Source organism: Oryctolagus cuniculus, chromosome 4 (assembly GCF_051225735.1).
Source record: "Oryctolagus cuniculus isolate XC-2025 breed Fujian yellow rabbit chromosome 4, ASM5122573v1, whole genome shotgun sequence".
Taxonomy (NCBI): Eukaryota; Metazoa; Chordata; class Mammalia; order Lagomorpha; family Leporidae; genus Oryctolagus; species Oryctolagus cuniculus.
Genome location: NC_142870.1, coordinates 69886940 through 69902688, shown reverse-complemented (window position 1 = coordinate 69902688; position 15749 = coordinate 69886940). Strand labels below are relative to the sequence as shown.

The 15749-nt window shown below is 39.8% G+C and overlaps 1 protein-coding gene across 9 annotated transcripts in view; it reads right to left on the bottom strand.

Annotated features, from left to right (window-relative positions):
- Positions 1–514: 514 nt before the first annotated feature.
- GRAMD1C (GRAM domain containing 1C) overlaps positions 515–15749 on the bottom strand; it is a 132261-nt gene continuing 117026 nt past the window's right edge. For 5 of the 9 annotated variants that reach the window (XM_002716687.6, XM_089331677.1, XM_008266923.5 and 2 more), the window contains 7 exons: positions 13914–14056; positions 13079–13182; positions 11573–11749; positions 10441–10498; positions 8616–8726; positions 8287–8392; positions 515–2197 (listed from right to left, as the gene is read on the bottom strand). In XM_002716687.6, the coding sequence (XP_002716733.4) occupies positions 2117–2197; positions 8287–8392; positions 8616–8726; positions 10441–10498; positions 11573–11749; positions 13079–13182; positions 13914–14056 (780 nt within the window). In that variant the 3' untranslated portion in view covers positions 515–2116. Of the gene's footprint in view, positions 2198–6467; positions 6606–8286; positions 8393–8615; positions 8727–10440; positions 10499–11572; positions 11750–13078; positions 13183–13913; positions 14057–15749 lie in introns of those variants that run through there. The other 4 variants (XM_089331672.1, XR_016233097.1, XM_089331676.1 and 1 more) reach the window with 4 other exon arrangements.

Genomic DNA, 15749 nt, shown 5'->3' with positions numbered 1-15749 from the left:
TGCGGGGAGCACGTGGGCGGGGCAGCCTCAGGAGCCCTCGGGGTGCGGGCGAGGTGCGGAGACGGAAATTCGGGACAACCAGGAATCCGGAGGATTTCCGAACTACGTGAGAGCGTGGTGGGCCAGCTCTCCTTCGACGCCCGCAACAGGCGTTGAGGGGGCGCCCCACAGCGAAATGTGAGCGAGGTACCTCCCCCAAATTCGCTGACCTTCCCTTAAAGGCCCACCGCGGCTCCCAGATGCGCCAGGTTAGCCAGGTGGTTGGTTGGCGTGATTTCTGGCCAGCAGTGTTTGACATCAGGCCAGCAGGCCTCTCCGGCACTTCTGTTCAGTGGTCTGCATGTTGAAATTGCCCTGAGATGAGAGTCCTCTTTGGGTTTTACTTGTGCACCAAATTTTACTAACTGTAGCTTCATGTACACGTTTTCACTATTGCAGGTTTCTAGTTTGGGGGAGTTTTTGTTTGTTTTGTTTTTAACACAGAAAAGAAAAATTACAGCTCAGACATTTTGGGTCTTGATATTCAATTTACAAAGCAGATTCAAATTTTATTAATTGAATTCTGCAAGCATACATATGTATTTAGTCTTAATTTATAAAGCAACTTGGGTAATATTTGAGGTATGTTATACAACTTTTAAAGATGCATCAAAAATACTCAGTTTGTTAATGATCACTTTTGTGAATTTAACTTGGAAACTTTCAAGTTTATAATCCAGTCGCACCTGCTCTCAGCCGGATTAAAAAAAAAAAATAGCAGGTAGGTGCACTGGTCCCAGAAAGATTAGATGGGATTCACCCAGAGAAAACCATTTACCTGCTAATCCAGTCAGTACAGGCAGCTCAGAAATGAACTTAACAATGCCCCAGTGACTTTGGTGACTCTGGGAGAAAGGGAAACACTTAACTAAAGAGTTGCTCAAACAGTAAGAACTTACACACTGTGTGTGTGTATGTGTGTGTGTGTGTTTTCCAGAGAAAGACTTCAATAGGACAAAACAGTGAAATACATCCTGAACATTCCCCAGGTCCTGAAAAAAAAATCAGATTTCTATTCAGTTCCCAAAGTCCTTATTTTCACAAACCTGGATTGAAACATATGTACCCCAAAACCTTTAAGAGCCAAAAGAGCATACATGTCCCAAGCTTTTATTAAAGAGCTAAAATTTGTGTCTGGCTTATAATTTACCAATTAAAACAAGCCACACACACGAGTTTGTAAAGAATGGAACCTTACGTAGTTACTGAAAAGTCATACACATATTAGTTCCAGCCCAATGAGTCACTTCTACCGTGAAAGGTTGTGAGCTGAAGCCAAGCTGAATTCAAGTCTGCATGTGATCTGTCACTCAGATTTTAACCTAATCTTCGGGTTTTTGAAACTCAGACGACGGTTCTCTACTTTGAACGTTGGTATCTTGCGTGTTTCCTCTTCCTAAATTGACTCTTCTCCCATTTTTGTGTATAAGGAGGCAAGATAACCTCACCCCATAGCTACCTTAAGAAAAAATAAGTTTATCTTTCATAAAGATAACAACATGGCTAAAGAACCTTTCAGATAACCATCACCAACATGCACATTCAAAAAGGTTGGGCTGTTGAGTTTGCATGTTAAATAAAGGAAGACACTGTAATATTTATAGTTCACAAACCTAGAAATATTATGATATGTACCTGGAAATGGATCCTTTAAAGTTAGTAATTGTATTATCTTCTTTAGCCTCTGAACTTATGTACAACCATGAAAGCAACCTGTTGGACACATAGCCATTCCTGGGCTGACAGATACATTGAAAACATCAAACTTCAAATCTCACTGTAGAAATGAGGCCGTACTCTCAATTCAGAGTGCCCCACTTTCTTTGTGTATCACAGAAATTCAGTTCCAGAAATGTGTATCCATTCACTGGAGAAATTCACAGCTTAGAAATATGTATAAGAAGTTAATGGTCTAATTCTCAAATAAGTGTTATGAAAAGAATATTCATATTAGAAATCTCAAGAATGAGAAAACATGGAAATGTTCCCGTGACAGTTGAGATCCTTCATCCTCTGGTTGTCTTCCAGATGTTTTCATTTAGTTGCAAGTATCTCTCAGTTTCAGTCCTTAAGCTCACTAGCTTTCAACAGCCATGCCAGTCTTGTTCTTTTTTAGTAGCTCAAAAGTTTTCTGAAGCATAACAAGTGAGCTCTTCAACTGCAAACAAAATTAATTTTCAAAATCAGATTGCTTAAATTTTACTGATTGTTTTATGCCAAAAGTTTACCATTACATTTAATATAATTTTGCTTATACAGATGCCCAAGTGAAACACTGACTGTGAAGTGCCCGATTCTTTAGAACACCTGTTAGTATGATTGCTCCCACTGACTGAATCTTGTACTTCCTGCTGCATATATGCTACCTTCTAAGAGGTCCATTCCACAAATATCCTAAGCGGAAAGCTTTTGTTCAATGATGTCTGAAGTTGCAGTGGTCTCCCACTATCCCCTAGACAGCTCAGCTACACTGAGCCCACCTTGTGCCTGCTATTAGGGTCATGTTCCTCTTCATCCCTCTAATACACACCCAGGGAGTTCTCTGATCATGCTGGGCATTGTGCTGAGCACTGGGTATGCAACAGTGAGCCAAACAGGCTCTCCTCCATGGAGGGATAAACTACAATAAAATAAACACATACAGAAACGTATATTTGGATGTTTTATTAAGTGTTTAACTTGAGCAGCTAACTGGTAGTGTCATTTTCTAGAAATGATCCTCTAGAGAAAACAAAGCTTTGGCCTGCAAGAAAATTGAATTCTGTTTTGGATATGCTCATTTTGAGATGCTTGTTAGCCATCAGGTGATCCAGTCAAGTAAGCAAGTGGAGAGCTCAGGGAAGAGATCCAGGTGAGAGGTGAGAATCTGGGAGTTGCTATGGACTGAATGTTTATGTCTCCTCCAAAATGAATGTTGAAAATCCCCAGTGCAGCAGTATTAAAAGGGGTGGCCTTGGGGAGGCAGAGACTCATGAATGTATTTGCTAGGGCTCCTATGAACAGACGGGAGGGAATTAGCTGGGCCCCTTTTTGCCTTTGATCTTTCCGACAAAGGAGAACACCTAGATGGTGCCATCTATGAACAATAAGGCCCTCACCAGACACCAAGGCTGCCAGCGCCTTGTTGTGAACTTCCCAGCCTCCAGAACTGGAGCTGCTGTTTACAAATTACCCACTCGTAGACACACAACGGTCCAAGACGGGAATCATCAGTGCATAGTTATTTAAAGTTAGAGGAGTGGATGAGATCACCTAAAGGGAAAGTAGCTGGACAGGGGAGAGAACTTAACGGAGCCCTGGGGCATATGGGCCAGGAAGAGGTCAGGTGCAGGAGATGGTTCTGACCGGCAGAAAGGAGTTTTACATTATTCTAAGTGAAAAAGGCAGTCACAAAACACTACATATTGTATGATTCCATTTATAGGCAATGTCAGGACAGGCAAAGACATAGCAACGGATAGTAGATTAGTGGGTGCTGGGGTTAAAGGGAGTGAGGGCTGGGAGTAGCTGCTGATGGGTACAGGCTTTCTCAGGATGATGAAAATGCTCTGGAATTGTGGTGGTGGCTGCCCAACCTTGTGATGTACTAACAACTCTTTAAAAGGGTGAATTTTATGGTTTGTGAATGATATGATGATAAAACTGGGTTCTTAAATGGTTGTAAAGAAAGCAAGATTAGATACATATCAAGAAAGGAGTGGTCAGCTCTGTCAAATGCTTACATCAGATGAAGACTATAGCAAGGTATATTATCTTTACAGGCTAAATGGTCACTGGGAACCTTCGTTCACACAATACCAGTGGGGAGAACTATGCAGGAGTGAACAGAGGAGCAAATGAGTAGGTTAAATACACGCATTCAGCTTTGTTTCCCCCTGAATCCCCGCGGAAAGTATAGTAAAGGGATTTTTTTTTTAAAGACATGAATCTGCCAGGGTGGGGAGAACACAGGAGTAGGCAACAGCAATGTAACTTACTGGAAAGCGACTGGATGACTTAGCAAGCCTGAAAAAACTGAGTCCTAAACAGTGGGGAGCACAGAGCCAACATCAACCCTGAAGGACCTTGAAAAGGCCCAGGCAGATGGTCAGGAGTCACTAGAACTGGGAATCAAGAGAAAGGAACCACAATAAGGACTGGGCGAGACTCTGGGCATCTGACGTCGCCTGCTGTGTAGGTGGAAGTGTGAAGTTGTATTTTCTGGACAGGATAAACTGAGGGTCCCTGCTCAAGGGACACCAATGCATTGTTCAGCAAAAACAGAGATCATATGAGAAAGTGTGCGGTGAGATCATCCCTTCTCCTTCTTTCCCCTCCCCTATTTTTTTTACTCAGCTCCTAAAATGCTGGCAGCCAACCCTTAATCCTTCAAGTAGAAGACTAGGAAATTCTCCTTTGAAGAAACTGACCAATCCTGTGACCAACTGACCTAGAGATAGGATAGCAGCATTTCTCAACCAACATTTCAGCAGATCTATAGTAAAGTTCAGAGGCTGGAGTTGTAGCATTAGGTTAAGCCTCTGCCTATGGCGCTGGCATCCCATATGGGCACTAGTTCATGTCCCAGCTGCTCCTCTTCTGATCCAGCTCCCTGCTGATGACCTGGGAAAGCAGTGGAAGATGGCCCAAGTGCTTGGGCCCCTGCACCCACATGGGAAACCCAGAAGAAGCTCTTGGCTCCTGACTTCGGATTGGCCATTGCAGCCATTTGGAGGGTGAACCAGCAAACGGAAGAACTTTTTCTCTGTCTCTCCCTCTCTAACACCACCTCTCAAATAAATAAATATAAAATGTTAAAAGGAAAAAAGAAAAGTTCAGGTACACCAGCCCAATCCATGTGTTAAGAGCTTCTTAGCCACACAAGTAGACAACAGAGGACTATTAGGCCTCTAAAGAAATCTTTTTATACTAAAGATAGAAATGTAAATGGAGGAAAAGGATCCTGATGAAAAATGAGTATGCAAGAAAAAAACAATGGACTCAGATTTCTTCATAATAACACTGGAGATAAAATACAATGGAGCAGGACTGGTATTGTGCAGTGGGTTAAGCCACTGCCTGGTTTGCTAGCAACCCATATGGGTGCCAGGGTAAGTCCCAGCTGCTCCACTTCCTATCCTGCTCCCTACTAATGCACCTGGGAAAGCAGCAAAAGATAACCCCAGTTCTTGGGCTCTTGCTTCTCAGAAAGGAGATCTGGATGCAGTTCCAGGCTCGAGGCTTCAGCCTGGCCCAGCCCTAGCCATTGCAGCCGTGTGGGGAATGAGAAGGAGGATGGAAGATTCTCTGTCGCTGTCTCACTTTTTCTGTCTCTGTCTCTCCCTCTCTCTGTAACTCTGACTTTCAAATAAATAATCTTTAAAAAAAATGAAGCAATGCCTTCAAAGTTCAGAAGGAACATTATTTCCAATCCAGAATTCCATCCCTACAAAACCATTAATCAAGGGAAAAGGCAGCATAAAACATTTCACTTAGTTGAAACTCTTTCTCTTTCCAAGCATGTGCTCCATCAGAAGGAAAAAGGAAACAAGAAAGGAAAATGTGGAATATAAGAAAACAGGAGGTAGAAAATAGGACTTCCCAGGATGATAGCTGTGCATGGGCCACAGAAAACCACTGGGCCTGACTGGAGCAAATCAGGAGGCTCCATCACCAGCATACATGAGTAGATGAAGGTTTTGAGAGGAGATTTATAGACAGCTACTGGATGAAACACTTATAAATAATACTGACAAACTGATCAACTGCGATAAGACAATTTCAAGGGAGAACAAAAAGCACAGAAGAGAAAAGCTGATCATGGTTCATTCTATGCCTCAGAATAGCAACCTTAGTAAAAACAAGTAAATACCGAGTATTGAATTCATCAAAATAATGTCATTCACTGAGAAGATGGGAGGGATTTAAAATTATATTGGAGGGAGAGATGTGAAAGAAAACCGAATTCTTATTTTCCCATAATAAGAAATCAAAGTAGAGAATGTCTAAAACAGAGAAATCCAGACACTAAAGAAAGTTAGATATGATTATCTTTGGGAAAGGGATGGGAAAAAGGACACTGGAATTGCATTTTCCTAAACAAACCTTGTAGAACAAGTAACTCTTTATGTGAACAAGTGATTTCAATGAAAATAAAAACTTTAAAAATTGGATGGTTGTAACATCCAGTCACTGTAAACATTATCTGTCACCTCAAGAATTTAACATTTCTTTATGGTGGAAACTGTATACAAATAGCACATGAGACCCCATAAACATGTACAATTTTATTATGTGTGTTACAAAAAGCATATTAAGTGAGTGGGTTATGAAGGGTAAAACAGTGACAGCCAGAGCAAGCAACTCTGAAAGGGCCTGGCTGTGAAGAGCAGTAGAGGCAGACAGCTAGATGAAGAAGGATGTGCATGATGAGGATTTGTTGATATAGGAGATAACAGGGCGGAGTCATGTGCTGATGGTAAAGATCCAACCAGGGGAAACGGAAAATGGGGAAGCCACAGGAGAGATGGCTGGAGTCTCCCACTCATAGGTGCTGGTTCTTGCCTCCCTTAGGCAGAGGAATGCTTCTAACAGGGATGAGGAAGAAGAAAGGGTACAAGGATGAGAAGGTTTGTGGATCTGTCATGGAAGGAGAGAGGATGGTTTCTCTTCTCTGTAAGGTGTGGTTATTGGTTGAAAGTGAAGGGGAGGCCGGTGCCGCGGCTCACTAGGCTAATCCTCCGCCTTGTGGCGCCGGCACACCGGGTTCTAGTCCCGGTCGGGGCGCCAGATTCTGTCCTGGTTGCCCCTCTTCCAGGCCAGCTCTCTGCTGTGGCCAGGGAGTGCAGTGGAGGATGGCCCAAGTGCTTGGGCCCTGCACCCCATGGGAGACCAGGATAAGTACCTGGCTCCTGCCATCGGATCAGCGTGGTGTGCTGGCTGCAGCATGCCAGCCGCGGCGGCCATTGTAGGGTGAACCAATGGCAAAGGAAGACCTTTCTCTCTGTCTCTCTCTCTGAAGGGGAAATGGGAAGAGAGAAATGAGAAAGGTGAGAGTAAGATAAACTGCTTGCTCAGAATGAGAGGACAAAGTTATTCAGGAACTGTGCAGCTAAGGAGTGCCTAGGTGAGGTGGTAATCCAGTGTCCCACATGATATCCTAAGAAATGCTCCATAACTCAGTCTTTCAAGAAAATAATTGAGAGAGGAAAACAAAATATTAACAATGATTGCCTCTGAAGGATAGAACTATTTTTTTCTATTTTGTTTTTCAGTTTTGAAAAATATGAATCATATCCATAAAGAAAATATTAATCTTTTTCAAAGGAAAAGTTTTGGTTCATGGGACTGAACAGCTCATACAGGTCATACAAAGGTACTTCAAAAAGATAATGGAAATCGGAAATAAAAGATAAATATTCTGGGGCAAACAATTTTTTGAAGTCCATGAACATGAAAGATCTTCAAAATATTCATGGAATGTATTATGAAAAAACACAAGTGTCGATAGTATGCTCCCATTTTGTAAAAATGTAACACAAGCAACTATATATGTAGTATACATCATACAGAAATTTTCTTCAAATAATGGTATTCTCTAAACCACAGCAACTGGCTCATTCTGGTACAAAGACACTAAATACTGGGGTGCCTACCTGTTAAAGCATCAGTATGGAGTCTGAGCACTTCTTTTAAACGATGGGCTTGTGATCTTTGTTCTTTGGAGTATTTTCTGCTCTTTGTTAGGAAACTGGTGCAGTTGTAGCCAGGTGGCCACATGGCCCAGCTACCTGAGCCAGGCTCTACCCCCATCCTGATGGGATTCGCTGCTCCTGCTTCCCTGCCCGCCCTCCGGCAAAGTTTTAAAAGGGCCTGTTCCTGAACACGTGCTCTCTTGGTTCTTCTCTCCTGGTTCTGCTCTCTTGGTCCTTCTCTCTTGCGTTCTCTTGGCCTCTCTTGGCTCCTCTCCTCCTCTTGTCTCTCTTCTCTCTCCTCTCTGCTCTCTCCTCTCTCTTAGCTCCTCTCCTCTCTGTTTCTCTCTTATACTCTCTTTCTCTCTTTTTCCTTCGCCGCCCCTTCACTCCGGTCTGTTGGGTGTTCCCCAATAACCCTTTCCCTTACTCCAGTGTTTGGTGTGTTTTGCAACTGCTAACATTAATATATAACATTGGTGCTGTGACTCGGAAATTTTCTTCAAATAATGGTATTCTCTAAACCACAGCAACTGGCTCATTCTGGTACAAAGGCACTAAATACAGGGGCGCCTACCTGTTCAAGCATCAATATGGAGTCTTTGAGCACTCCTTTTAAACGATGGGCTTGATCTTTGTTCTTTGGAGTATTTTCTGCTCTTGACACTACATCAGAGGCTAAACTGAAAGAAAAGTACCATCTTTAAAATCAAGAGACTAGCTTTCAATCTTTCACTTCTAGGAATTGTCAGAGCCCCATAAATTTGCAAACGAAACACAAAAGGAAACAAGCCATTTATAAGTATAGGATAGTTCACAAACCAAATCCCTGAAGCTGGAATTAAATTTTCTGCAACTGAAGCATTATTGAATAATATGATGAAAACGGGCCAGAGGAAAACTTACTTTAAAGATTTTTCTTCTTGGAGGTGGAGCCGGTAAAAGGACTGAGCAGCATGTTCTATCTTTGACAGCTTCAGAAACAGTGTCACATTCAACAAAACTAGCAACAGCAAACTAGACAGAGAAAAAAATCATACCTGGTCATTCCACACTTACCCAAACATAAAGTATTGCTAATGCAGAATATACAAGCAAAGTTTCAAAAACATACATCATTTAGATGATTCTCCTGTTAATTGTTATTTAAATCAGTCATCCCTAGTTTATTGTAAGGAATAATTGCTTTTAAATTGACATTGAGATAAACAACAGAAGGTACCTGGAGTGACATTAAAAATCCTCAAAAGAACCCCAACCACAGGCCAGAGTTGCCTCTGACTTCTCTTTGCCAGGAATCCCAGGCAGTATTGATGTGTGACTACTAGCTTAGAAATCCACCAGGTAAGCTTTCAGGATCTATTTTTGGGTGCCTTTGACCTGAGCTATTATACACCCATAATGCTGCATTTCAAAAAGGAAATGAAGATCAATATGGAGCTGATCTTAGGCAGATCATGACGTACCTTATATTGCCAGTGGAAGCCAAAAAATAAATATGTTATTCAGCAAAAATTTTTGCTCATCTTAGACAAAGAATACCAAACATACATTAATGGTGCCATATATAAAATGTTACATGCTACATGAACTTAATGTGTTGGTTTCCATAGTAGCCTTTTAAGTGAATGAATAAATACATTATTACATATACAAGTATATGGGTAGGCATTCTCTACTTATTTTTTCTGTTAAAATACTGACTTGCCCTTAAAATTAAAATATTCACCTTTACCCTTTGAGAAAAAAAATTTTAATTTAAGGTAGCAGCAAGGAAATCAGATCTCTGTCTTATAGCATTAAAATGACACACAGATCAACATTGAAATATATAAACATGGTTTTCTACAAAGCAATGCAAAAGAACACTGATAATATTTGCCATTAAAAATGGTCACAGCAAACCAATGTAAGCATTATGTGAAACCTCTTATAAAACTCTAAGGAACCACAAACATTTTCTATGTACTGAAATGTATAACTAGAAAAAACAGCTGATATAGAGCTTTATTCCATAAAATTATCACCCAGAGCATATCACAAAGTACAAAAGCCAGTTCCATTAAATCTAAGGGACTACTTTGAATCACACATAGCCATGTAGGTATTAGTACTCAAATATGACTAAGTTGGCTGAATAGTTTGATAATACACCCCGAGATTCACACTAACTGTCCCAGTATTTCTCAGCATGTCGTGTTCAGCTCACTTGCATCAGAATAACCTGAGGTGTTTGTTTTAAAGTACTGATTCCTGATGCCCACTGAAGAGCTACTGAATCAATGTCTGGCAGTAGGGTTGAGAAATCTGTATTTTAGCAAACTCCCCCAGTGCTTCTCACACACATAATATGTGTGAGAACCACTGGTCTAGTCAAATAAAGTAAAAACAGTATTATTGGGACTTTGCTAGCATATAAAAATAAATACTTCTTATCTCAATTTAAGTAACTTCCCATAGAAACCTATCATGGTAAGAAAAAAAGATTAGTTAAAAAAATAAACATTTATTGATCATGTACTTTATATTTCCTCAAATTTAACAATTCTTCTGAAAATCATACATCAAAACCTCAGACTGCAACTTATAAAAGTGCTGTTTTTATAGGTTAACGTTGGCCAAATAGTGACCATTTCTACGCGCTAATATAAAAATGTATTCAAATTCTCTTGAAAACTAGTTAAAGATAAATGAAGACACAGAAAAATAAGCACTCACAACAAACACTTACAAAACGCTCATCACCACAATCAGGGCAGTGCTGTAGTTTTCCACTTCCTTTTTCCTTCCTGCAGATCAGAAGAAAAAGGTGGTATTAGAAAGAGGATTGTGATTACAACCGATCTAAATGTACTATTCATTTGAAAAGGACTGGAAAAACAGTTTTTTAATTATTTGTAAAAACAAAGTGATTTAGGGTGACTCCCAATATCTCTTTTTAGATTTTTGCTATCTTGAGTAATAGGAAACAAATTCAAAAAGAGGAAGCCTACAGCGATCCTTCAAATTTGGCCTATATTATAAATTAACTTATTATAAAATTAAATAAGTAATTCAATACACCAAGCATGATACCTTACTAACCACTCTCTCTGAAAATAATATTTGATCTGGGTTCATGTACAGTGCTTCCCTCCTTTGAAAAACATCATCCTCACCACCATTGCCCAATCTTTTTAACTCCAAAATTAAGGAGTCATTCATCATAAGTAGTGGATAAACACAGTCATGAGTCTTACAAGAAGATTTACTAATGTAGCAGGAGGAAAATGTATGGCAGCTTTATATAGCCATGAGCAGGAGGGAATAACGGTGGAAACCAGATGTCTTCAAACCTGAGAGTAAGGATTAGAAAAGTCAAAATCTGTCTTGCAGTATGTAAGGACATACTGGCCCTGACAGTATGTAAGGACTTAGAGCAGTGAAAGGCATAAGTCAGAAGTCTGTAAATGCTGGGCATGAAATCAATGAGTGAAGCCACCCAGAATCATGGAGGGTAGTGACTGTGGTGAGGGCTGTGGTGAGCAGGAGAACACACAGTCTTAACAGGGCTGTGACTACAGAGCTCCAGCCATCGGCTGCTAGGAAGAGATTTGGGGCCAGGGCTGTCAGAGCTGAGTTTTTATATAAAAATTTCACATTTTAAGTCAGCCATGTGGGCCAAGTAAAATACTTCTACTGGGCTATGTGCCTGCCATTTTGCAACCTCTCCTTTATACTTCTTCACTGGTTGTCTTTAAGGGACACAGAGTGTGAAAAACATCAAGAAAGGAGGGGAAAATGGGAGACCTCCTGATGCGTCTTATACTGAAGAAGCACATTCTGCTTCATGTGACTAAACAGCTGCTCTCCGCTTGGTTCACCTGTGAGATCCCCTTTGGCGTCGAAGCCCACATCTCCAGCGGAACGTTGGGAAGAAAGTTTAGGAAGTGCTTCAGCTGTCCGGTTGAATGTCCTCCTTCTCCTTCGAAGGCCACTAAGTTTTCCTGGGTCTTCAATGGACTGATTCAACATAGATTCTTCCATTAACAAATCTGATTCTAAGAAGGGGGAAAAAAGGAATCTTGAAATAGTGGTGCAACTATCTCATCTATAAGATACAAGGATTTTGGTGGTAGGTTGTTTGTTTAAGCTTTCGTAATTTCTTTGACCATTTCTTAGGTTCTTATGGCTTAGATTCAAACTTCACTTGTAATGAAAAGCTTTAGAGAACACAATGACCCCATAACGAGGTTTCATTATTCTAGTAAGAATGTGTATTAATAAATGATGGGATCATGAGAGCAAATTTGCCATGTGCTATGTTAAATATTAATGTAATGGTTTCAGTTATGGAAACAACAGACTTCCCATTTATACTAGATCATTAGAAAGGTTTCCAAGATAGGTTATGGTATTTGTGACCCTCAAAGGATGGAGGAACATATGATAGTTCTAATTTTCAATGAGGGTTTTTAGGAAGGGAAGCATTAGTAAAGAAAATCTGTGAATAATCTAACAACCTCATTATTATCAGTTGTTTCAACCTTTTCTTGCACCATATTTTTTATTAGAAGCTCATTATCCAGTAACCAAACAAATTTTTGAGTTTCATTTTTTTCTGCTCCTGATGAGGAATTTAATAATGAAATAGCTAAAAGGAGAAAGACAAGGAAAATAAATAATCAACAAACTAGATGATAAAGCCTTAAATTATCCTGAGCTGAGTGACCACCAGCTCTCCTTCCAACTAAAATTAATTAATATATATACTTAGGTATATGTTAAGAAATATACAAACAGAGTAACTGTTTCATTGCCAGTACCCTCCTCCACCAACACCATTTGTGTACTTAATACCATTGCTAGATAGCCCTGTATAAGGCTGGGAGAGCTGACTCCCAATTAGGGAGATATGGGCTTGAGGACTCTTCAAATGTTAGAGAACACAGTGTTTATTCCATGTGGTTGGGTTATGCAGTCCTTGCAGTCAGCTTCATTGCCTCCTTGCAGAAGGGAGAAGAGACAGCTCTTAGCTGTGTGGATAGATTACTTAACCACCAGGTTTCAATTTCTTCTTTAGTAAAACAGAAAATAAGCATACCTACCTCCCAGGGTTGTTCTGAGTATGGAATAAGTTAATATTCATAAAGGACATATAACTGGAAGTCTGGCATATAATAAGCATTATACTTGTGGTTTCTGTTAGGCTCATGAAGTTTTGGAACTCCCCGAGTGGTAGGACATGTGGGAGATGGAATTACTTGAGTAGAGTCCTTGTAACATCATTCACCTATTCGTAGTTCCTGCTATGAATCTAAATGACTCCTCAACCTCTATTTTTATTAATAAATGTTAAGTTTACAAAAATAAATTTAAAAATCACAAACCAAGCTGTTTGAAATAGTGCTCTAATGAACTCCAGGAATTCTTCTCAATTAGAGATTTGACAAGGCCCCATGGTTGCTTTCTGTATTTCAAATCTGTGGAAACTCTAATAAGAATGAAAAATAATATTTAAGATTTAGTTATATTAATATTGTAAGTAAATATAAGATTATATTCAGTGGAAAGCCAAAAAGAATTCAAAGGCATTAAAATTATAAAAGAAAATGTGTTCATTAATAATGACTTTTTTAAAAAATTACTGCTAATAATTTACGCAATTTTTCCTTCTAAATAACTTCCATAATATTCCTTTCCTTTCTCTAGCCATGAATTTCCTTACCTAAATAGCAATAAAGTCTCAAAATAAATACTAAATTTTCTAAGTGCCTATATATAAGAATCTCTAGTGGTCATATGTTAGTTGACAGTAACTACATTAACTGAGACCAGGCCAAGCATGTGATGCACCATTGCTCTCCAATCCATCATTTCTCATTTCTCATTGCAGTGCAGTTACTGCTCACTATGGCTCCCTAAGAATTCCCAGGACCCTTGCCATTAAACAGGGTCATGTGACTAGTTCTGGCCAATTCTTACGCTCTTCCTTCCTATAGCAACTGAAATGACACTTTTTCTGGACTGTGTTTCCCCAATATATCAAAGGTTTCATCAACTAGAGCCTTGAGAGAGGAGCCCAACCGCTCTGCTGACCACTGCTGGACATGTAATCTGAGTAAGAAATAAAATTTTGTTACATAAAGCAAAGAATTCAGGATTAACGTTACCAGAGCATAACCTAACTTATCCTGATGAACACACTGGTTTACAATAGCTCACCTTAGCCTGCATCTCTGTTTTGAAGCGCGAATGATACAGTATCTGTTCAGGGTATAGAAATAATCGTGGTAGGGAACATCATGTGTCAGGACTTCTGCATCTACCATATAAAATTGTGCTTCTCGACTTTCTTTATACAATGTCTGCCAATAAAAAAATAAAAAAATGTTGCAAGTGCATGTTTAATATTTGAAGTTTCTTGGCAATGAGCACGTATATGCTACGATTCCTTCTCAGACACTACAAGACATGAGAAGTGCATGTACAAAGCTAGAAGAGCCTCCATGTTGGTTGTGCTATCTGCAAGTTGAGAAGAAGGTAATTAACAGACAGTATTTATTGCCTATCTTTCATTTCACTGTACAGTATTTTTTCTTCTTTTAGGCATGAGGAAGGGAAAGGAATCATTTAATCTCTTGTGTGTTTATTAATTTATAAAGAGTTGTAAATGTCTTTGTTAGGGGAAGAATTAAAAAATTAGCTGAACAAAACAAGGGCCCTCACTCCCAAATTCATTAAAATTTAACAAGACCAAGTATCACCAAGAAAGTGCAGGAGGAGGCCAGTAAAACAAAATACCAGTTTCCAGTCACAGGATTTAAAGTGGTTATCAGCCAAAACTGTTTCATTTTAGCCACACCTTTTCTACTCATCCTCTCAGGAAGAAAAAGAAGTTTCCGAGGTTATCAAAGACTATAAAAAGCCAAACTTTCCTCAAATGTTTTTGACCATCTTTTGAAGTTTTTGAAAGCTAAGGAGAGGGTGGACATTTAACAGAGTCAACCATATCTAAGTGCTGGGGTTCAAGTGCGGGCTCCGCTCCTCAGCTCCCACTTCCAGCTTCCTGCTAATGCACAACTTTGGAGGCCGATTGAGAACTTGGGTCCCCTGCCACCCACATGGAAAACCCAGATTGAGTTTTGGGCTGATCCAGCCCTAAAGGTTGCAGGCATTTGGGGAATAAACCAGCAAATGAATCTCTCTCTCTCTCTCTCTTGCTCAAATACAATAAATAAACAATTTTTAGCATGAAAAAAAGTAAAGAAACAACTTCTCTTTAACATTGATGCACATCTTGTACAAGAAAAACAAAGCCGGAGGCATCACAATACCACATTTCAGGACATACTACAGGGCAGTTGTAATCAAAACAGCATGGTACTGGTACAGAAACAGATGGATAGACCAATGGAACAGAATAGAAACACCAGAAATCAATCCAAACATCTACAGCCAACTTATATTTGATCAAGGATCTAAAACAAATTCCTGGAGCAAGGACAGTCTATTCAACAAATTGTGCTGAGAAAAATGGATTTCCACGTGCAGAAGCATGAAGCAAGACCCCTACTTTTCACCTTACACAAAAATCCACTCAACATGGATTAAAGATCTAAATCTATGACCCAACACCATCAAATTATTAGAGAACATTGGAGAAACCCTGCAAGATTTAGGCACAAGCAAAGACTTCTTGGAAAAGACCCCAGAGGCACAGGCAGTCAAAGCCAAAATTAACAATTGGGATTACATCAAATTGAGAAGTTTCTGTACTGTAAAAGAAACAGGAAGGTGAAGAGGCAACCAACAGAATGGGAAAAAATTTTGCAAATTATGCAACTGATAAAGGATTAATAAACAGAAACTACAAAGAGATCAAGAAACTCCACAACAACAAAACAAACAACCCACTTAAGAGATGGGCCAAGGACCTCAATAGACATTTTTCAAAAGAGGAAATTCAAACTGCCAACAGACACATGAAAAAATGTTCAGGGTCACTAGCAATCAGGGAAATGCAAATCAAAACCACAAGGAGGATTTCACCTCATCCCG